A 24,363-nucleotide genomic window follows, 5' to 3' on the forward strand; every position below is an offset into this window, starting at 1 on the left:
TGCACTATCTTCCTACTGTTGAAATTTTGTTTGGTCAAGACTTGTATAAAAATCCAACTACGTTTTGATCACTGACTCTGTTATTAGCAGACGTCGGTTGCTTTAAGTCGGCCAGTTTCATTAAAAGTATACTGCTATCTTTATATTAGCGTCAAAGGCACAGTTAAAAACGAGGAGTGGTGGTGTCTGATATTGGAAGTTCCCGGATATCTAATGATTTTTTATACTTTTGATAACTTCATTTTTCAGAAACTTGGAGGAAAAATGAGCCTTTTTTGCACTAGTCTTCCTACTGTTGAAATTTTGTTTGGTCAAGACTTGTATAAAAATCCAACTAAGTTTTGATCACTGACTCTGTTATTAGCAGACGTCGGTTGCTTTAAGTCGGCCAGTTTCATTAAAAGTATACTGCTATCTTTATTTTAGAGTCAAAGGCCCAGTTAAAAACGAGGAGTGGTGGTTTTCTGATATTGGAAGTTCCCGGATATCTAATGATTTTTTATACTTTTGATAACTTCATTTTTCCAGAAACTTGGAGGAAAAATGAGCCTTTTTTGCACTATCTTCCTACTGTTGAAATTTTGTTTGGTCAAGACTTGTATAAAAATCCAACCAAGTTTTGATCACTGACTCTGTTATTAGCAGACGTCGGTTGCTTTAAGTCGGCCAGTTTCATTAAAAGTATACTGCTATCTTCATTTTAGTGTCAAAGGCCTAGTTAAAAACGAGGAATGGGGGTGTCTGATATTGGAAGTTCCCGGATATCTAATGATTTTTTATACTTTTGATAACTTCATTTTTCCAGAAACTTGGAGGAAAAATGAGCCTTTTTTGCACTATCTTCCTACTGTTGAAATTTTGTTTGGTCAAGACTTGTATAAAAATCCAACCAAGTTTTGATCACTGACTCTGTTATTAGCAGACGTCGGTTGCTTTAAGTCGGCCAGTTTCATTAAAAGTATACTGCTATCTTTATTTTAGTGTCAAAGGCCCAGTTAAAAACGAGGAGTGGTGGTTTTCTGATATTGGAAGTTCCCGGATATCTAATGATTTTTTATACTTTTGATAACTTCATTTTTTCAGAAACTTGGAGGAAAAATGAGCCTTTTTTGCACAGTCTTCCTACTGTTGAAATTTTGTTTGGTCAAGACTTGTATAAAAATCCAACTAAGTTTTGGTCACTGACTCTGTTATTAACAGGCGTTGGTTGCTTTAAGTCGGCCAGTTTCATTAAAAGTATACTGCTATCTTCATTTTAGTGTCAAAGGCCTAGTTAAAAACGAGGAATGGGGGTGTCTGATATTGGAAGTTCCCGAATATCTAATGATTTTTTATACTTTTGATAACTTCATTTTTCCAAAACTCAGAAAGTAGAGCCTGAATAAGGAAATCGGTCAGTGAGAAATTTTCCTCCTTTAAGCTGCTTATGGGGCAGTCTCAGTTGGATTTTAAAATTTTTTACAGAGACATATAACTCACGCGCATATATAAAAATTTACTTTTAAATGCAGTTTCTTGGCTTTACCGTCTATCGCAAAGCATTTTGAGGTCGTATCTGGTCCAACGATCATAGTTTTTTCACCTCTGACTGTGACGAAGATTCGCTATAGTGTGTTGTTATTGCCCCAAGAATAACTCAGGGCTTACACACTGTTGTTATAGAATGGTTTTTAATCTTTTTAAGAGGATTCGATACCATAAAATCATTTTGTGAGCTCAGCATCGGCTACCCTTCTCAAAGACCAAGGACCTTTTAGGGAATTCTCCCTGGGGACTACCCACCATCGAGAGCTGTGGAAAATCTGTGATTTGACTATGAAACTTTATTGAAAAGACGATGAAATTTTACGTCATCTTTGTCGGCAAGGTTTTCCATCAAAGTGGGTAGCACCACAGGGAACTCCCAAAGCTGTCAAAATCGCTCAGATAATACTTCTTTCGAGCTGATTTTTAGCGTTTTTCCTCATAGGTATGCTAAAGCAATTCTAGGGACTGCCCTTTCCTGAACGTTAAAAAGAAAATTCTGTTTCATTTGATCCTGTCATTCGATAACCGAGTTTCAGCTTTATCTATCTGCCGAAACTATATTTCTGGAAATTTTTGTAGTATTTTTAGGCTGAAAAATACATTGAAAATGGGCCTAAAATCGCTGAAAAAATGAAAAATTTTCTTTTTTAAAACATGCTTCGATCCTTTTCTATAATTAAATAGAAAAAAACATCATGGTTTTTTCAACTGAAAGTAAGGAGCAATAATAAAACTTAAAACGAACAGAAATTACTATGTATATGAAGGGGGTTGCCCCCTCCTCAACAACTCGCTCTTTACGCTAGAGCTTTTTAGCAATTTTGAAAAAAGATTCTTATTCCTCAAATTAAACGAGCCTTGTGTCTCAGGAGTCTTTCTTCAATAATTGAGACAAAATTCCGACTTTAGCGTAAAGAGCGTGGTGTTGAGGAGGTGGTAGCCCCCTTCATATACGTAGTAATTCCTGTTCGTTTTAAGATTTATTATTACTCCTTGCTTTCAGCTGAAAAAAAACTTGTTTTTTATTTAATTTCTGATCGTTTTTTAAATAATGCCAGGAAATCTGGCGACACGTCCATAGAGAAATACCCCTCCCCACGGAATTATCCTCTAGACAATTCAATCCTAGTGATAATTTACCCTGTACAATTGCCCTTAAGATCTCCGCGTGTGAAATTGAGACGGAAAAGAGAAAGGAAAACACAAAAACAATTCTATATAGGAATTAGGGCAAACTACCCCACTGGAAAATTTCCTCTGAAATGTTCAACCCCTGGAAACTTGCCTCCTCATGGAAAATTCCCCCGTGAAAAAAAAAACAGCAGAAAATTTGTCCCCCTTCCACCTGAAAATGTATGCATACTTCCTCCTGGGGTCTGGGTGGGGGGGGGGGGGGTATGCTATATCTAAAAGCATAGTTATTGGGCCTTTCAACAATGATGGGACCTAGTTGCCCTTGAATCTTTTTGGTCACTTAAAAAGGGGCACTAGAACTTTTAATTTCTGTTTGAGTGAGTCTTCTCCCAATATTCTAGAACCACTAGGTCGATACGATCACCCCTGGAAAAAAAACCGAACAAATGAAGACACATCCGTGATCTTTCTTCTGGCAAAAAAATAGAAAATTTCACATTTTTGCAGATAGGAGGTTGAAACCTCTACAGTCAGGTTCTAGATTCTTTCATCAATTTTCATCAAGATTCTTTGATTTTAAAGGGATGTTTCACCCCTGTTTCAAAAACAAGGCAGATGTTCTCAGGCTCGTAGCATTTGATCGGTAGCACTAAACTTAAGGAAACTTATATATTTGGAATCAGCATAATAAGCCGATTCTTTTGATGTATCTATTGGTATTAAAATTCAGTTTTTTTTTAGAGTTTCGGTTACTATTGAGCCGCGTCGCTTCTTACTTAAAGTCCGTTACCACGAACTGTTTGAAAAGCCTAAGGTACATCATAATCCTTGCTTGGTGAATGAATAGATTTGACGCTATTGAATCCAGAGATATAAGTATCTTGTCCTTTCGTTGCAAATAGTAGCTGTAGGCTTGTCGTACGATCGTATATTTCACAAAAAGCATAACTTTCATGCTACGCCGTGAAATATTTCATACTAGCATAACTTAAGACTGTATGCACGTTAAGTAATTTTACGGAGCAAATTTTGTCCATAACGGAGGTATTGCTTGAAATTCAAGGCATGGAAGGAAAGAAGGATTGATTGAAATGCAAGCCGACTTGAGCTTTACTTAGAATTTTACGTCACGCAAGTTTATGTTATGTTATGGAAAAGTTGAACATATCAGCAACAAAATGGTGTTTTTGTATGAACTATTTATCAATTTTGAAAAGAATTGAGCTCTACTTAGAATTTTACGTCATGTTAGTTTATGTTATGTTGCGGAAAAGTTGAACATATCAGAAACAAAATGGAGTTTTTATATGAACTATTAATTATTTTGAAAAGAATCGAGCTCTACCTCGAATTTTACGTCGCGTAAGTTTATGATATGTGGCGGAAAAGTTGAACATATCAGCTACAAAATGGAGTTTCTATATGGACTATTAATTAATTTTGAAAAGAATTGAGCTCTACTTAGAATTGGACGTCACGTAAGTTTAGGTTATGTTACGGAAAAGTTGACATATCAGCAACAAAATGGTGTTTTTGTATGAAATATTTATTAATTTTGAAAAGAATTTTGAGCTCTACTTAGAATTTTACGTCACGTAAGTTCATGTTATGTTACGGAAAAGTTGAACATATCAGCTACAAAATGGACTTTCTATATGAACTATTAATTAATTTTGAAAAGAATTGATCTCTACTTAGAATTTTACGTCACGTAAGTTTATGTTATGTTACGGAAAAGTTGAACATATCAGCTACAAAATACTACTACTACTACTAACAACTCACCGTAGCACCTAGCCGCCTGAGGCCAATACAGCTACAAACGCTCCTCCTCCATCCTAACCTATTCAAAGCCTCCCTTTTTACGCCCGCCCATGAAGTTCCCATTTCCTTTAAATCTTTCTTTATGTCGTCCTCCCACCCCAGACGAGGACGACCAGCTTTCCATTTAGCCCTAGACGGTTGGCTGAAAAGAGCAATCTTCGGCAATATGTCATCCTTCATCCTAACAACGTTCCCTAGCCACCTCAACCTTTCTTTCATTATAGCCCTAGAGAGCGGTATTGAACCACATTTTTCGTATAGCCTATTGTTTGAAATACGGTCAGTCAGCCGGGTAACCAGTACAATCCTTAGGCAATTTCTCTGGAAAACATCTAAGAGATCTTCATCCGCTTTTCGGAGCACCCATGCTTTCGAGCCATATTTGACCACTGTCATCCCTGTAGCTTCCATTATTCTAATCTTGGTTTGCAGACTTATCTTCCTATTCTTCCAAACCTTTTTCAACTGTGAAAAAACACCCTGAGCCTTGGCTATTCTACTTTTAACATCTTCACTGCTCCCACCATCTTTACTAATAATACTACCAAGGTAAGTGAAGCTGTCCACCTGATCAATCTTTTCATTACCCAATTTCAACTTTTCATCTTCACTCATTCCTAGCCTTAGTGACTTATTCTTTTTAATATTAATTTTCAAACCTATTCTAGCACCTTGAAATCGCATAACCTCTAAAACTTCATTCATTTTGCTCAGATTTTCATCTAGGATGCTTAAATGATCAGCATTATCTAAGTCCAGGAGACTTTTTCTCCCCATTTGATTCTATGGTCTCCCATTGTCGTTCACGTGCTCCTTAAGACAAAGTCCATCAAACTGATCCATAAAAAGGGGGATAGAACACAACCATGCTCAACTATTGATTTAACACAAAGACGGCTGCTGACCTCATTTCCTGTCCTAGCTGCAGCAGTGCTATTCTCGTTCATAGTACAAATCACTTTAAAGTATTTGTCTGGTATACTCTGCTATGATAACATCTTTACTAAAGCTCTTCTAGCAAGAGAATCGATAGTTTGCTCATAATCCATAGCACTGAAGAATAATGATACTCGAAAAATCAGCCAGTTATCAATTATTAACCTAAGAGTGAAAGTTTGGTAGATACATACTCTACCCTTTCTAAAACCGAACTGTATTTCTCTTAAAACCTTGTCCACAGCATCTCTAAGCCTAAAAAGTATCTTATTACTAAGTAATTTACTACCTACAGAGACCAGACTAATCCCTCGATAATAACCACACTCACTTTTATCACCTTTCTTATAAAGTGGCTTAATTAAGGTTTTCCTAAAATCGTTAGGTATTTCCCCTTTTTCAAAAATCATATTCATAATCGTCAGTGGAGTTTCTATATGAACTATTAATTAATTTTGAAAAGAATTGAGCTCTACTTAGAATTTTACGTCACGTAAATTTATGTTATGTTACGGAAAAGTTGAACATATCAGAAACAAAATGGAGTTTTTGTATGAACTATTTATTAATTTTGAAAAGAACTGAGCTCTACTTAGAATTTAACGTCACGTAAGTTTAGGTTATGTTACGGAAAAGTTGAACATATCAGCTACAAAATGAAGTTTCTATATGAACTACTAATTAATTTTGAAAAGAAATTGATTAACTTTTTCAGAAAGGCTTTTACGCTTAATCTGAGCTTGAAAACTCAGTCTCTATTTTACATTACTGATTTTTGAATAGCTTGCTTATGATGATTCTGACGATCTTAGACGCTGATTATAGTGGTTTTATAGATTTTATGTCAGGGCAATCTCACTTCACTAATGAGAAACGACTTCTTATTATGAAAGGCTATGCGTAACGTAGCGATGTTTAATCAGGCATAGAAAATTACGAATCAGTGTGGTAGTCTCTTAAACCTTAAGCTCCGTAGCACCACAGTTAGTCCAGCAGAAAATAAAATAATTACTTTCAGATACATATATAATACTGGTATATGCCTCTGATTTTATTCATTATTTTTTCAAATTAATTGTTGATATATTACAGGCGCAAACATATTTTTGACTGAAGAGGGCAATTGTCTTAAGCTAGGTGATTATGGCTGTGCTACCAAGATTAAATCCCATACTACTGTTGCTGGTGAGCTGCATGGTTTTGTTGGAACACAAGGTAGGCAAGTTATATCTTTTCGAAGTGTTTACTATCCAACTAAGTACCGCAGATCATCAAAACCAGGGATAGGATTGAACAAAATAAATAAAGATAAATTGAGTTGCATAACCAATAGTTTAATTGTAAATCTTGTAACTGGGTAGTTTTCTAGCAATACTTATCCTTTTCGTCCTCTGTTTGACGTTGTCTTTAGTTATATAGATTTGGAGTATCAAAAAGATGGGGCTACGGTATAATTGATAAAACAGAGTGATGAGTGAAATTCAAGGTTAAATCACACAACACCCTTGCTTGCCAGCTTTATGTTTTTTTTGGCTAGATAGGGAAGTTCCAATGTTCTAACTGCCATCAAACCTGGTTCTGTAATTCATCAGAATAGGGAGTAATATTAAACAAAGGACATAAACTAAAGACAGATCGAATAGCCAATTTAGCTACAAATCCTACCACTAGGGGAAAACGGGAAAATTACTGTGTTTCGTCTTTGTTCTTGTTAAGTATTTTGATTTTGTATGTTTTTCTCTCTCGTATTCTTTTCTTTATGCGATGCCTAAAAATGCAGTTTTATGCAAAAAACCGCATTTTACTTTAATCTAATAACTTTTGACTCTTAGAAAGGCCAATAGAACTTTTTTCAATCGAATTAGTCTCCCCCTAAGTTTTTACGATTGCCCCTTCTATACGGTCGGGGGGAAAATAATTGATTGATAATGGCAAATAGCTAACTCACCTTGTTTAGCCAAGAAACTTATCACTTTTGTACCTCGTTTGATGTATCTCCTTGAAGAGCATTGCAGATCTAATCAATATTATCATTGATTAGATCTTCAATTTTTTTTTTAATTTTTTAATTTGGGTCCTTGAAAGCGTCCGTAGCGCAGTGGATAGTGTGTTCGAATTCTGGTCCAAAGATCACAGGTTCAATTCCTGCTGAAGACAATTTTTCCCAGCCCGAATAATCTACGATTTTGACATTAAAGCTAATGGCTGGTCTCGCCCGAGGGGCAGACACATTCATAACGCGCAGTTAGGGAAGTTCCCAGACCGTTAGAGCGATTTTTTCTCGTCGTGATGCGCAAAACATTTGGCATTGCGCGTGCGTGAAGGCGTGGTCACGAGGAGTGGTTTAGCTTGTGTGGTTTTAGATGTGTTTCAAAAATCTTCAATGTGGACTATAGAATTTTTCACTAATGTTGGTATATATTTATATTGTGGGTATATATAGTAATGCGTGTTCCTATCTTCTTCTTTGAAGGGTTTCTGGGGACAATTCTCATTGGCTCCTCCTTCGCGCGTGCGCAATGACGAATTTTTACCGATGGCTGATCGTACAAGCGGTTGGAACGTAGAAGACATTTTTTGGTGTTTTCTATGTATATCACAATTAGTAAGCTTACAACTAAACTTTAATGAAGGAAATAATCAAAATAACAAAGAATGCAAAAAATAAAGCGTTTCCAGCTACAATTATCCACTAATCACAGCTGCACAACCACATAACTTCTTTTAAAAAACATTTTATTTTGATCTGATCTGATTGATTGCCAAGTAGTGAATGAGGTGATTGGGAAATTAATCAATACTTGATTGCTAGTTCCTCCGCTGACACGTCTGTTTGTGGCACTCTGATGTGTCCCATTTGTGAAAGAAACGTGCAGTACTGTATGTATATTTTCAGGGTGGATTTAGGCCGTACTTTGATACTGGTTTCTTTGTAAACTCAGATTGCCTGAAGAGAATATACGTAGCCTATTATTTAATGAATTCCATGAGATATTGAAAAATTTAAGCTGATCGACCCGTAAGGCGTATGGACCCGTAAAAGCAGAGACTAAAATGAAACCTCGACTCAATCTAATGTTTCTACACATTTGGCTCAATTTATTGGTAGGCTAATATAAATTAGCCTACCAATGGCAATAAACTGCGTCAATTTCGTTGGCGCAATAATGTAGTCATAACCAATGAGTTATGGCGACGGTTATAGCAATATAAAAATAGTAACGGTTATAAACTGGTCCAATTTTGTAGGTATGACAATCTAGTTATAACCAATAAAGTATTTGGTCATAAAATGACCCATAAGTTAACATGGTACTCACATGATGGTAACATAATCAACCTTATTGATTTTGTTATTGTAAAACAAAGACTGGCAGGATCGACACAAGACACTAAGGCATATGGGTAATTGATTTTATTGATTCTGGGCTTTTATTGATGTAAAAAATAAAGATTACCATCAAGTAGTGTTTACGAGGTAACTTAAGGTGGAAATTTTTAAAGGGATAATCACGTTCCAGGTTGTTAAGACATTGATTGAGCTTAAGATGAAAATTTAAGGAAATTTTCAAGAACAGTTGGATTTGAACTTGGATAGTTTTTAATTTGAAAACGTAGAAGATGGATGGAATACGTTTACATAAAAAAAAATCCGAAATAGTAGAAAATGTCTTTGAGAGGAGAGTTATAATCGAAGCTAGGAGTATTAGTGAAAACACATTAAACTGGGTAGAAGAGAGAAATTATTTGTACGAGAATTTTCTTAATGATAGATCTCCCCTTAATTAGAGGAAAATGAGCGAAGTAGAGAAGCTACTAAAGTGTAAATTAAGAAGACGTAAATTCAAAGCTATGAATGAAAATGTTAAGGATCTGGAATATACATTCTGACAGCATAATAATAAGATGTTTGATCGGCAGTTAAGGAATTGAGAATCAGAGGTTAGTTTGGAGTTTTCTCAGTTAAAAATAGGAGTGGAGTCTCAATTAGTGATAAGAAAAGTGCTAAAGAGAGATGGACTGACCATTTTGAAATTGATAAAGTTAGAAACCATGTACGGTTCTAAAGCGTGGGCGCTCCAAAAGACGGAGGAGGATTTGCTAGATGTTTTCCAGAGAAATTGCCTATGGATCATTTTGGGTACCCGACAGACTGACGTGGCTGACCCGCTTTTTAAGGCTGTAATAAGAGAAAGGTTGAGAAAGCTAGGACGTGTTTTGCGGATGAAAGATGACAGATTGCCAAAGATAGTCCTTGTCGGCCAACAGTCTAGGATCAAGCGAGAAGCAGGTCGTTCCTGTATGGGGTAGTAGGATGTCGTTGGGAAAGACTTAAGAGAAATGGGAACTTTTTGGGATGTTGTAAAGAAGGAGATTTTAAATAGATCAGGATGGGGAGGAGCTTATGTAGCTATATTGGCCTCAGGCGGCTTAGTGCTGCAGTGAGTTTTTCATAGTAGTAGTAGTGATAATAAAGTTGCATGAAGAGGTGAGTGTGACAATGTGAGAGGCGTTAGCTTGATATCTTTAGGAAGCAAAATACTTAATATGATGACACTTATTATACTAATAAATAGCGATGTCAATTCATGAAAATAGGGGGGGGGTAAATTCACTTTATTTTTATAATGGAGGAAGGTGGTGATGAAAATACCAGAAAAAATATTTTTTATGAAAATACCAAAAAGAATCTTTTTTTCAAGTAAGAGGAAGGGTAAAATGGGCCCTGTCCCTCTCCTCTAATTGATGCCACTGCCAAGAAATAATATAGATGAAGTTTTAAGAAAAGATAATTTTTAGGAAGAGGGTTCGACCCCTTTCTTAGTTCTACCGTAAGCACAATCACATAACCTTACCTACCTGATGCAACCACTGTTCAATGAAAAAGAAGTTTCCATCCTCAGGGATTTCCTGTATTCCAGTTCAGTGCCACTGTGAGGGCTAATTCTTACTATTCCTCCCCCCCCATCTGTTTGCTATTTACTTAAATGTTTCAATATTCGTGTCTCTAGGAGCAAATTTAATGTGTAAAATATTTAAAATCTATCTTTCTCCTAAAAACATTGATTTTGCTTCTCAGTATTTGCTGTGCAGTGTGAGTTTTAATCTAATTTTTGCAATTGCTGATGATGATGAAAATGCGGATTAATCCAAACTAATTGTGTTATTATTTTTTTCCTTTATTTTACTCCCTCGATTCAGTTCAATTCAGTTCGTCTTTCATGTTTGTGCTATGGTAGGTTCCTTGCTAATTATACTTTTATGATTCCAATGTCGTTTTAGCTTATATGGCTCCCGAGATCTTTATGTCCACTGCTGAGAGAGGTCATGGTCGGGCTGCTGATATTTGGTCAGTTGGTTGTGTCGTTGTGGAAATGACTACAGGAAAGGTATGCTCTCTCTTTCTCTCTCTCTCTCTCTCTCTCTCTCTCTTCTCCCCTCCCTCTATTTCTCTCTTTCTTTCATCAATTTTTTTCTGGGTTCTTCCTTTAAGCTACTAAATATTTCTTTTTAACTGTTTCATACTACTCCTTCCGCCTTCAGGTGAAGACGGTTCCTATTAGCTTTGTATGGGAAGCATTTTATGTGTGTTTTTTTCATTATTTGTAGCAATAGAAAGCCGATTTCCTTGGTTTGCTTACTTACTCATTTACTTGAGATGAGACACAGGCTATTCAGTCCAAATCGGCATAAAGAAGCTGCTGGACCAAATTCTTTCATTGGGTTCTGTCTTCTGCGAGTGATCGAATAAACTCCAGCCACTCCTTGTCCTACCTGTGACCATGCTTTTGGAATCCCTCAAGCGGTTCGACATCCTTTCTGACGACGTTATGCCAAGATTTCATCTGGCCGCCTGGTTTTTCTTCCATGAGAAAGTGGGGGCTGCCTGTAGTACCTTGCGCCTCATTACGTGACCTAGCCACTTGAGACGTCTTTTCTTGATCATGTTGGAAACGATACTGTTCGGTACTGATCGGGATACTGATCGCGAGTCCTGTCTCACTAGCCGTTTTTGCTACTCTTTCTATCATATTTTGTGCTATCCGGGGGGAGTCTGAAAGTAGAGTACCACCGTCTGCATATTCAATGTCAGCAAATTTTTCTTGTACTGAAAAGGCGACATCATCACTTCTTTCAATGTGTTTTTCATGATCCAATCTATAATATAGTTGAAAAGAATAACGCAGGATCCAATAATTGTCTAAAATTCAGAATGGGAAACTCAGAATAAAGGAAATTCAGAATGGGAAACTCAGAATAAAGAAAATTCAGAATGGGAAACCTTTATATGTACTTCTATTACCTTTTCTTGCAATAGAAACCAAATATATTCAGGTTGGCTGAATACTTTGGAGTAGTATGCTAAAGGATCAGCATTGGACATTATATTGGCTGTTTTAAATAATATCATATCTCTTTCTCTCTACTGTTAATTTCAAGTTATATTCCTTTTTTCCAATTTTATTTCGGAATTTGATCGTAAATTATTTGATTATCTCTTAGTACTAACCACATTTCTTAAAGATTAACTTTGGCCATTGTATTACTTTTTTTAAAATAAATAACATTATATTGTACATCATCGATTCCCCTCTTAACTGGTAATATATTACTATTTTTTCATTTTGACTTTGTTTTGTGGGATTTAATTGTATTTTTATTTGATTGTCGGCCTGTTATATGGAAGTTTGAGGATCTTTGAGGATTTTTTTTACTTAAAGATACCTTGATTGAGCAATGCCTATGAAAACTTGAATCTTGTTTTTCAATAAATAATTTGATTTGAATTCTTAAGAATAAGTAATACCCTATTATATCTTATTCTTTCGCTCTTGAATGTAAATTTTATATTATTTATATTTTCGTTTTTGTTATGCAATTGTATTGCATTTTATTTGGTTGTTGACCACTTGTTTTTTTTAACAATAAATCGTGGTATCCCTTATTGAGATTTTTTTTTCAAGTATAAGTCGAATATGTAACCATTCTTAGAAAATCGAGCGAGTACTCATTCGAACGGAAATTAAAGTTCTAGTTCCCTTTTTAAGTGACCAAAGGGTCCACGGGAAGCGGCATTTTCTGCCATCCCATTTTCAGAGGTACTAGTGCCACGCCGTGGTGCATTCGTTCCTAAAAAGTTACGGAGTCATTACAACGTAAAGGGCTAGTACAGAATTTCAGTACAAACCTTCATTTAACCAATTTGATTCACTTGATATTTGCTAAAACAACAGCGATAATAATTGCGCACTAGCTTCTAGGCTGTGTATTTTATATTGTGTTTTTATTTGTTTGTTGACTACTCGTCTTTTCACTTTGACTAAATGATTTGTGTTACAGCGACCCTGGCCTGACCTGGAGAGTAACTACGCCATAATGTTCCGAGTTGGAATGGGAGAGCACCCCGAGCCTCCTGTCAGTTTTAGCGCAGAAGGAAAAGATTTCATCGGACACTGTCTGACTCATGACCAGGATGAAAGGTGGACTGCTTTGCAACTTTTGGAACATCAATTCGTAAAGGTATTCACTTCTTTTTTTTCTTTTTTTGCTGAGTTAGAAAGAAATCATAGAAATCTTTTTTTTCTTTTTTCCCAAGATTGGGAAAGCTGCTCCTTTTTTTGATTATATCACCGAATTGGCACAGACCGAGTTATTAGCTCTTTGGGGGGTTCAGCTGGGGTACAAATTTTAGAAGCTGTTTTTGATTAGTAATACTACTCTAAGTTTTGTCACGTGTTTATATGTACACATTTGTATAGTTGTTGTCATCCATAAGAAGAGCACACCAATCCAGTCCTGTCAAAATCTGAGAGCATTGGCCTGGTTGATCTTATTTGAATTAGCCCATTTGAAAATATTCAGTATTTGAGTATAAATAACAGTTCAATAGGTAAAATCCTTTTATTTGACAGTGAAACACACAAAAAAATAGCTGGATATTTCGGTCACATACTCAGTGGCTGCCTTCAGCAGATAAACTAAAATAATACAAATAAGAAATCGACATTTTATCGACATTTTTGCTCCAGTAACAGGGGCAAATTCCTTTGACTTCCTAGTTTCCGGGCCACTGTCTTGATTCTTATGTTAAGGATCATTATCAGATAAGCAAAGGTCATAGGTATTGAGAGAAACGAAATTTACTTTATTTGACTGTAGTAAACTATCATAAATTGAATTTAAGCCATAATAAAATTAAGGCATAAATTAAATTGAATTGAATCACCTGCAGGTGTGCAATGAAATTAAGGCATAAATTAAATTGATTTGAATCACATGTAGGTGTCCAATAAAATTAGGGCGTAAATTAAATTGAATTGAATCACCTGCAGGTGTGCAATAAAATTAAGGCATAAATTAAATTGAATTGAATCACCTGCAGGTGTGCAATGAAATTAGGGCATAAATTAATTTGAATTGAATCACCTGCAGGTGTCCAATAAAATTATGGCATAAATTAAATTGAATTGAATCACCTGCAGGTGTGCAATAAAATTAAGGCATAAATTAAATTGAATTGAATCACCTGCAGGTTTGCAATGAAATTAAGGCATAAATTAAATTGATTTGAATCACCTGCAGGTGTGCAATAAAATTAAGGCATAAATTAAATTGAATTGAATCACCTGCAGGTGTGCAGATACAAAATTAATGAGCATAGTCAAATTTAAATTGAATTGAATCACCTGCAGGTGTGCAATAAAATTAAGGCATAAATTAAATTGAATTGAATCACCTGCAGGTTTGCAATGAAATTAAGGCATAAATTAAATTGAATTGAATCACCTGTAGGTGTGCAATAAAAATATGGCATAAATTAAATTGAATTGAATCACCTGCAGGTGTGCAATAAAATCAAGGCATAAATTAAATGGAATTGAATCACCTGCAGGTGTGCAATAAAATTAAGGTATAAATTAAATTGAATTGAATCACCTGCAGGTGTGCAATAAAATCATGGCATAAATTAAATGGAATTGAATCACCTGCAGGTGTGCAAACAGTTTCAAAGCAGCCAGTAGACGCATTATTTTGAGAATATAAGCAACTATTGGAATAATCATAAACATCTTGAGATTTGCAGGGGAGGGGACATAGACCAAAACTCCCTCTCTTGGTTCTTACCTGACTTTACATCAAACTAGACATTTTGTGTTTGCAAGGTAGAAATTGTCTTTTTAGTTTCATGCTAACTGATTTTAATGTAAATTAATAAACTAAGAAGGGAATAAGCTATAAAAAATAACGAGTCACCTACAATTTTTTTTGTTGCTTTTTTATAATTCGTCTTCTGATCCTGCTTTATATATTTGTTGATTACCAAACCAAGTCTGACTGCCAAAAGTACACTAAAAATTTCTCCATTGCCAAAATTTCTTTTGTAGCAACTTTTTGATGGTTATTGCACTATTTTCAGCCCAGATTTTTTTTAAAGGATATTCATGGATAATGTGTAAAATAAATTAAATTAAATTGAATCACCTGCAGGTGTGCAAACAGTTTCAAAGCAGCCAGTAGCAGAGCTCGACAAAATTCCAAAAGCTGCCGACGAAGTGAGGTCTTTGGCTAGTGAAGACATAAAGAATATTTAATTCTACACCATCTTTGAAATTTTGTGCTAATTGGAAGGCAATTAGCCCTGAGCTGCATCCACAAAGTTAAATATCTAGCTGGTAAATCAGCTTAAGATAGAACTCCTGCCCATAAACTAACTTAACATCTTTATAAAACTTTAAGGTTTCTGTTTTTTTGTCTCCTATCCCCTTTTTGAATCATTTGATTCTCTAGTACAATCTTTTTCTTGTTCTCCGAATTTGTGTGTATTTCCATTGGTCCTCTACCTTCATTTCAAACAAAAGAAAACCCTGTTTTGTCTAGAATGTCTTTTATTTTTAGTGACCATGATCTTTTTTTTCCCTGCGAGAGTAAATCTTCATAAGCTGCCTTAAGCAACCTGTCACTCGGTAGTTGAACGACTCTCAACTAAAATTTTATCGATGAGACTAGTCTGTAATTTCAAGCAAAATCTTTATGATTAACGGATTAGATTTAACGCGCAGTTTTTAAAATTAGAAACGATGAAAGCTTGAAAAAGTTGTATTAATGTCTGTATTATAAATCAGACAAAAGATACAAACACAATAGTATTACTAAATGATACTTGGGAAGAAATTAGGCTTAATATAAGCTTTTAACGTAGGTCTCAAACCAATTTTTTTGTGTGTGTTTTAAGTACAATTGTGACGTTAAAATCAATGAAAAACACATGTCATTCACAAATCTTGGCCCTTTATCAGCTGGTATAACTATGATCTGGCTCATGCTGCACTATCACAACGATAGTTTTTTGTTCTTAAAAGACAAAGGGTGAAAGATGTTGTTATTTTCATTTTTGCATTGTATTTGGGTCAACCAGTCTTGCCACATATTTTCTCTACATTGTACTGTGAACTTCAATATGTTTTTTATTTAATATTGAATGTAAATCATTATTTTATATTTAATATTATATTTGTATGAAGGAAAAATATTCCAAGGCTTATCTGGCTATTCGATTTTTTCTTTTATAAAGCTAATTTATATTATCTCACGGCCTTTATTTTGAAATGCATATTCGTTGAGTAGAAGCGCTATTGGTAACACTTTCCCATTGTGTTACCTCCGTGTTTCTTTTTTTTCCTTCATTTGTCAGCTATTTTTTGTTTATTTTCATTGCAGACCACCTTGCTTATTTGGTACTCTTCATTTTTTCTTTTTGATTTTTTTTATCCACTTCTTTGTTTCTTTTTCTCCTAGTTCTGAGCTTTTTTCTTCGACGCAAATCAACATTCTTAATGTGGTAGTGATAAATGATATCTCAAATAAATCTAGCTGTGTAAAGGTGATTGTTCGTAGGTAAAATGTAAATTGAGATTTATTTTTTTTTCTATTGACGCCAAAGATTTCCATCGAAAAAGAAAGATAAAGATATGGAGAAGGAAAGATATATGATAAAGACATAATAAATGCTGTTATTTTAAAAGAGGTATAGAGTTTGTCCGGAAAGTAATAGGACTGATTTTCCTCCGCCACGAATGTACTTCGGAGCGTGCGTGCGCTGACGAGATTTGGTAGAGGGCCTTCCTAGTTAACGAACGAGCGGCTGGTCAATTGTCTCAGAGTACCCGGAGAGTCAGGACAGGCATTTTTGCGTACAAGGTACGCGAGCAAAATTATGTTTGAAACTCGGTAAATCTGTCACAAAGACGTTTGATATGATCAAGCAGGCTTACCCAGATGCTATTTTAGCAAGAAGTAGTGTGTTTCAGTGGCACCAGGCCTTTTTGAAGGACCGGGAAGAGGTCGCCGATGAAGACTGTGCTTGAAGACTTTCGACAAATACCGACAATGTGTCTCGTGTGCGCAAAGGTTTGAACTCAGGCCGTCGACTAAGTATTCGTTTAATTGTCCAAATATTAAATTTACCAAAATCTGTCGTTCATGACATCGTGACGGTGCATTTGAACATGCGCTAGATGTGTGCGAAGATGGAAAAGTGTTCACTGACGACCAGAAATTGCGGCGAGTGGAAGTGTGCCAAGAAAATTTGAATATTTGTGAAAGTGACCCCCAAATTTTGGATAACATAATCACAGGTAACGAGTCCTGGATCATTGAATATGATCCTGGGACAAAGAGGCAATCTTCCGAGTGGCGCGTGTCGGCGTCTCCTCGCCCAAAAAAAAAGGCAAGAATGAGCAAAACCAAAGTGAAAATGATGCTCATTGTCTTTTTTGACATCAAAGGCATCGTCCACTATGAATTTGTTCCTCTTGGACAAACGTCAACGCCAAGTTTTATGTGAAAGTGCTCAAGAGACTCAAACGAAGGGTCAATCGGGTCCAACAAGATAACGCAGCCGACTGGAAGTTGCACCACGACAACACCCCAGCTCACACCGCCTTTCTCGTTAACTGCTACCTGACCAAGGCTGGCATGCCAAACCTACCGCAGCCGCTCTACAGCCCAAATGAGGACCCCGGACTTTTTTTTTGTTTCTTCGCCTCAAAAGGCCGATGAAAGGCAAGCATTTTGAAGCGACAGAGGGGATCCAAGCAGCATGCACCGCGGCTCTCAAGGCTATTCCGAAGAATGCATACCGTGACGCTTTCAATGCTTTGAAATCGCGCTGGCAGCGCTGCATGGACGCAGATTGAGCCTCTTTTGAAAGGTTTTAAAGAATTGTGACGATTGGCTCAATAAATATGTTTAAATCGACTCAGTCCTATTACTTTCCGGACAAACCCCGTATTCAAGTGCCAAAAATCTGAATCTTTTTTTCACTTGTATTGATTCAGCTCATTTTTTCGAGAGGGTCGCCACATATTTTTCCTATGTTTTATTTCTTATTTTGGTAAACTTTCTGGCGTTTTGCCCAAAGTTTCTGAACTCTTGAACTTCACGGTATCAACGATAACCCCTAAAGACTAGCTAATAAAATCTTAAAGTTAATCACAAAACTCCAAAAACCCCTCCCTCTCCCCTCAAAAATATATTAAGTTCATAAATTTCTTACACATTTTCCTTTTTACTTTGCATTGGGCTGAAAGTGGAAAGGGTCACGTCAGCCAAAACAGCACAATCGGTGTGTTTTTGTACTTTTTTAAACTCAAATATGGCCTACATAGAAATCTAGCCCCAACTACGTATTAGAAAAAAAAATTAAAAACAAAAAAAAACATAAATTTATGACTGCTCTGTTAGCGGTGATAGTATAGCGATGATAGACCTCTAACCTCTAACGATTAAGTAACAGAATCTTAAGGTTAATAAAAAAAAGCAAATAACAAATTTAATTTCATTAATTTCTTGCACATTTTTGTTTTACTTTGCACTGGGCCCGAAAGTTTAAAGAGCTATTTTTGCCAAAACAGAGCTTGCCACACATTATCCCTATCTTTTATTTCCTAATTTGGGGAACTTTCCGGCGTTTTGCCCAAAGTTTGTAAACTTTCGGTTTTTGTTGTATCAATAATTACTTTCAATTATCAATAATGTTGTATCATAAATAAAAAATCAGCTGAAAACAAGCTAAAAACATAAGACATCAACTAGCATGAGAAGGTATAGTTGTCCTTGGGAATAAAAAAAAACTGTTGATGTTTGAATTTTTATGAACCAAAGGGTAGTCAAATTTATATTTTATTGCCCTACAAACTTCACAATCCCTAACTAGAATCACCAATTCAGAGTTCCAGCTTCAGGAAAAATTTTCTTCTTTAAAAAAAAAAAACAGGCCAACAGCACTTAATTTAAAAAAAATAAGCGAAAATTAATTAATTAAGCTTTAATTTTTTCAAAGAAAAGCAACAGGCAAATACCGGTATCAAAGCAACAATATCAAAGTGAAAAAATGGGTTTGTGTCCACCTCGGAGTTCTTATTATCTGATGTTTGAACTCTTTTTAACAAAATTGCTATCTCAAAATGTTTATCGGATGGGTTTGGGGAAAAAGGGCGATATCAAGCTACAAAAGCGTATTTTGGCAAGTAGATTAGAACCTGCTATACATTATGGGGCAGAAACATGGGGACACCAAATGGGGATGGAAATGGAGAGGATACAGCTACATTATTTTAAAAGATTACCTCTATAAATAATAAATAAATAAGTAAAATAATTACCTCTAAGGATTGCCTAAATAGGATACAAATGTTAATTTGATCAATTTTTTACACCTTTTTTTTATTTTTACGTTGCAGCGGGCCGAAAATTGAAAGAGTCACTCCAGCCAAATAGCACAATCGGTGTATTTGCTTACTTTTTTTTTAACTAAAAAATGGCCTGAACTCGTTAAATTTTTTACCTCATTTCGATTGAATCATAAGTGATTTCCCTATATCGTTGGGATAAATTCGAGCTACTACAAGATATTTTAATTCTACAATTTTTCCAGGTCGGTGATGACTAATAGATCACTGCGGCAATTTTGATGAAGCATCCCTTTAAACTAATTAGAAAGAAAATAAATGGCTTCAACAACAGACAGTAAAAGGCAGGTGAATGGACCTTTCCAAATGATAAAAAATAGTTGCCTAAGTATATGCATCAGTTTATGAGCTTTGACGCAAAAAAAAAGTGAAAAACCATTTTATTTGTTTGTATATTCTATGACTCATCCCATAGCGATTTGTCACTATTTGTAGCATCGATGGTATAAAGAAAAACAATCTAATTTTAATCACTATTTATCACAATAATAGCCATAATACCTTTAGCCATAATACCTTAAGCCATAATAGCCACAATAATTTTAATCACAATAATAGCCAAAAAGTTTGTTGAGTCCATGCAGGGCCGTATCCAAGGGGGATGCGACCGTGAATCCCTCACCCGAAATTTTGTTCGACTCGTAAAAACGTAACAAAAATGCATATAAAAAAGTTTTTTGATTTAATTTTTCAAGTTTTTTATAACCCCACTGCCCGAAAAAAAAAAACCTGGATACGGCCTTGGGTCGATGAAATTAGGCCTTTTTTCAATTTGCAGTAAAATATGATTTTTCTTCTAATGAAAATGCAGATCAATTTTGATTATGATACATTTATGTTATAAACTAAAACATTTATTTATTATTTAGCCTTAAATGGTAGCGGTGATTATGAATTGAATTTCACTGTTGGCCTTATGCGTCCCGTAAAGCTGAGTAAATCCTTTTTCTCAAGGCATGCTTAGCTAGCTGTCCATATCTTAGCATCAACTTTTGTCCTTGATTTCCTTTGACCAATGTGTTCTGCTTATCAAAGATATAACCTAACGTGATTGGTTGATATTGGTGATAACTAACTAAGTGTGCGTGAGAAGAGGAATCGAGTGTTTTAGTTTTCCTTTTCTGCCCGGACCTGCTATGGCTTCTTGAATCGAGGATTTGTATGTTATATTCTGGGCTATACTTGTGTTTTCTTTTGTGTATTTTTTTGTGTTTGTGTTTCATAAATCGGTATTTGGACAAGACTGTCTCTTTAGCCTTTGTGTAGCTCTCCTAGTCTGAATCATTTGCGTGTTTATGGACTGTATTCTGGATTATCAGTAGTACTAGTTCAGGCTTTTATATTAATTCAGGATATTAATAATTCATGATTTTAATAAGGGACAAAACCTAACAGTTTATTTTGAGTGAGGATTTGCACGTTGTATTCTGAACTATAGTTTTGTTTTCTTTTGTGTATTTTTTTGTGTGTGTTTGTGTTTGCAAAATAATTGTTGGGACAAGATTGTCTCTTTAGCCTTTGTGTTGTTCTCCTAGTACAAATAATCTTACATATTCGTCGACCGTGTTCTGGATTGCCAAGACTAATAATTCAGGCTTCAAAAAATCTGTAAAAGGCTACTTCTTGCCTTCTTCCCGCCAAACTCACGTAAAATAATTTCTTCAGCTTTTGGTCTCAACAAAAGCAATAAACAACCCACCCCACCCCTTCTAGAATATTTCAATTAACCTTACTGTGTTTTCCATGTTAGTGTTTCATGATGATAATTAAGAAAGCGGTACTTTTTAAAGTCTAGCCGTTTAGAGTGTCATTCTTGTCTTATGATTAATTGTAGCTTTAAGGCTGCTTTATAGATTGTATTTTCTACTTGTTAGAGGGTTTAAATACGTTGAATCTTTGATCTCTTTGATTTTTATTTCATTTTTTCATTGATTTCATTTCATTGTCCTACATGTAGAAAAAAGTTCATTTGGCCTTGATAAACACAATACCTCACGAAATCTCACCTGTTACATGCCTATTAATTTTGTAACCTGAGCTGGTTTTTTCCTCATTTTTTTAGACAGCCTGATATCAGTATTATAGTGTATATCAGTATGATATCAGTATTTATGATTGTTTGTGATATAACTAATAGAGGTACGTACGTAAAAAAAATCTGATGTGGGGAAAGCGGTTTTGACTAAAAAAAAAGCTAAAAATGGTGAAGGGTGTTGAAAATATAGCAAATTATACCTACAGTCGTAAGAACTTTAATGCTTTAAGAGGTGGACGCGCCCCGATGTCCTCCCCCCTCCTGATTCCTTACTCATTTTGCAACCTCTGCTACGTCGGAACTTAAATCTGATTGGCTTCGTGTCACTTGTGTATTTTTTTTATGCCTGTCATTGTAAACAGCATACCTGGTACAAACATAAAAACATTTATTACATTAAAATTTTATTTTATACGACTGATAACGCTAAAACGGTTACATATTTTAATTAAATTAGTTACGATAAACATGATTTAATTAATTAATTGCATTAGTGCATTTAAGACATTTTATCTTGTGAAGTTTCACTGCTTATTTTTACCTTATATTTTAGAATTTATATTTTTAAATATTGTTGATAAAGCTAATATTTTTTGTCCAATATTTGTGTCCTATATTATAATTGTAACTTAAAATGATTTTGCTTTTTACCTTGACATCATTTTAGAACCGTGCAATATGAAAATTGCATTTATGTACCAATTTATTTTTGGTTGGGGGGGGAATATATATTTTAAAAAAAACAGGCGGGTTATATATTTTTTTTCGAGGAATCTTAAAAATATCAAAGCTTTAGGGAGGGGACTGGACACACGCCCGAAGCCCCTCATTTCTACGTTCTTGTCTGTTCTCGTATCCTATTTTTAACCTCGTACCTCGTCGAATCTCCACTTTTCAAAGCTTATTGTAATGTATATTAGTTTTTGTCTCATATCTTAAATGCGTATATACTTGTGTTACTGACCTACCTTGATTTAACCTGTTTTACCTTGGCTGTGATTACATATATGCCTATGTACAATATATATGTATAAGTATGTAATAAATAAAAATTAACTGATTACTTGCTTATGTGTCGTCTTTGACTAAATTTAAGTTGTTCTTTACTCTTGGCAAGGGGTCATTTTTTACTAGGTAGCTCCTAAGGGGGGGAACCATGATTAGGTTATTCAAATCAAGGTCTTTATGACCCTGCTGTCTTTGATGAAGTTACGGAGCTACACCTTCCGTGAATGTATAAGGATATTTGAATTCTGGGGAAATGTTGGTTTTTCAAGCATTCAGAGTTAATAATTAAGCTGTCCACGAGCAACATCAGTTTATGCGTCTATTTCATATATTTTTTATTAAATAATTTAATGGTATAATTTAATTTAATTTAGAGGGATTTTTTTACTTGTTAGTCTCAATTGACCTGATTAACTTACAAATTCGACCCCAAAAAGGTTTTATCAGCTGGTACAATCGAAACAAGGAATCTTTTTTCTTTGTCACTTTCCTCTTCTGTTAACTTTCATGATTTAATCATGAAAGTTAACAGAAGAGTAAAGTAAAAGAGTGGGTAAGTAAATTAAAAGGGAGGGAGTAAAGAGTAGATCTCGGAACCGAATGAGTTGAAGGAAGAGCGTGCGATTCACCAAATGAACAAGTCAAGTAAAAAGAGGCACATGGATTAGAACACCAGGGAAGCCAATTTCCCCAACTATTAGTTTTAAGTATTTGGTCATTTAGGTTTTGCTGAGGAGTGAAGAGTAAAGCTTGGAACAGAGTAGGCTGGAGGTGGAGGCTCCTCTATGTTGGCCTCAGGCGGCTCTGCGCTGCGATGGAGTGTCAGAAGTAGTAGGAATAGATTCGATAAATGAACGACTCAATTAGCAAGTCAAAGTGGCACAAGGATTGGAGCATAAGGGGTGGAGGCAACACAATAAAGCTGTGCCACTGCTTATTGTGCGGAGTATAAGCAAGGGAGTGCCAGCTTAAGGTCATGGAATGCTATTGGAGTCTATGGATAAAATTTGTGGCTTTTTGTCATATTAGCATATTCCTGAATTTTCCTGAATTTTAATTCAGGAAACTTAATAGGAATTTTAATTCAGGAAACTTTAATTCAGGAATTTTAATTCAGCACTTCCTGAATTTTAATAAAGAGCCCAAAAACTTGAAATTATTTGACTCAAAAAGACGTTAGGTGTACTTACTTATATATGAGTGAATTGCCGTGACTCATGAATCGCATGATTGGCTCGTCCTGCGGGTCAATCATGTTCCTAGATCCCCTATCTCATTCACGTTAGATGGACCTTGGTTATCCCTGAGTTAACACTTCTGCTCCCGTCTTCGGACATCATAAATATTACTTCTTACCAAACAGGATCGCTTTCACCGTTTCTTCCATGCCAAGCTTTATGACGCTAGTGAAACAGCCATAGGGAGTGCTCTCTATGGGTATGAAACGTAGTTTTTGTGACTCGCTGTGTGCCACAGAATTAGCGTATCTAAGAAGCACCATATTACAGACACATTACCAGCTGTTGAGAGAAGAATTATAAAATTCTTAGCTCGAATCATTGAGTCTGACCCTTGGTGGATTATTGTGATTTCATGCAGTGTTCTTAAAGCAATTTTAATTTTTTTTTTCTCCTATGCTCCTTTTTTGTATTTTATTTTTTTGGCGGGTTGCAAATTTTTAGTAATAATAATAATTTATCAAAGAGGTGGTCTCAAAAACCCAACTCACGAACTCTCGCCTTACTCAGGAGACACATAACACATTAATAAATCATCTACATAATTTCCCCATCTTGGTAAAAAAAAACAGTCCAAATGGGAACTGGGGCGCTTTATAGCAGCTTCATCATTTGTTTTAATAAAAAGGTAGAGACAATTTTAAAATATAGTACCAAAACCAATGCAGGAGTAGTTTTGGTACACTACTCCTACTTGAAATTTTGTTGCTTTTAGAGATTGGTTCTACAGAGTTGCCTAACTAGTCCTGAGCGTTTCATGGTTTCATGGTTTCCGGCTCGTAAAAATGTGACCCCTGCACCATCCCCTTAAACTTATTGAAGACCCAACGGTTTAAAAATAACATTACTTTCGGAAATATGGAACTAGTGGCAATGGTAGCGCTGCAGATAGGTCTCAGATAGGTGGTCA

At 35.4% G+C, this 24,363-nt stretch overlaps 1 protein-coding gene across 1 annotated transcript in view; it reads left to right on the forward strand.

Annotated features, from left to right (window-relative positions):
* LOC148953809 (mitogen-activated protein kinase kinase kinase 4-like) overlaps nucleotides 1-22,270 on the forward strand; it is a 47,087-nt gene extending 24,817 nt beyond the window's left edge. The window contains exons 6-9 of the mRNA XM_089085913.1: nucleotides 6,514-6,636; nucleotides 10,705-10,811; nucleotides 12,763-12,942; nucleotides 19,358-22,270. Of these exons, the coding sequence (XP_088942039.1) occupies nucleotides 6,514-6,636; nucleotides 10,705-10,811; nucleotides 12,763-12,942; nucleotides 19,358-19,372 (425 nt within the window). The 3' untranslated portion in view covers nucleotides 19,373-22,270. The remainder of the gene's footprint in view (nucleotides 1-6,513; nucleotides 6,637-10,704; nucleotides 10,812-12,762; nucleotides 12,943-19,357) is intronic.
* Nucleotides 22,271-24,363: the final 2,093 nt, after the last annotated feature.

The sequence above is a fragment of the Artemia sp. Qi Xiang Cuo genome, chromosome 3 (assembly GCF_049724085.1).
Source record: "Artemia sp. Qi Xiang Cuo chromosome 3, ASM4972408v1, whole genome shotgun sequence".
In the NCBI taxonomy this organism is placed as follows: domain Eukaryota; kingdom Metazoa; phylum Arthropoda; class Branchiopoda; order Anostraca; family Artemiidae; genus Artemia; species Artemia sp. Qi Xiang Cuo.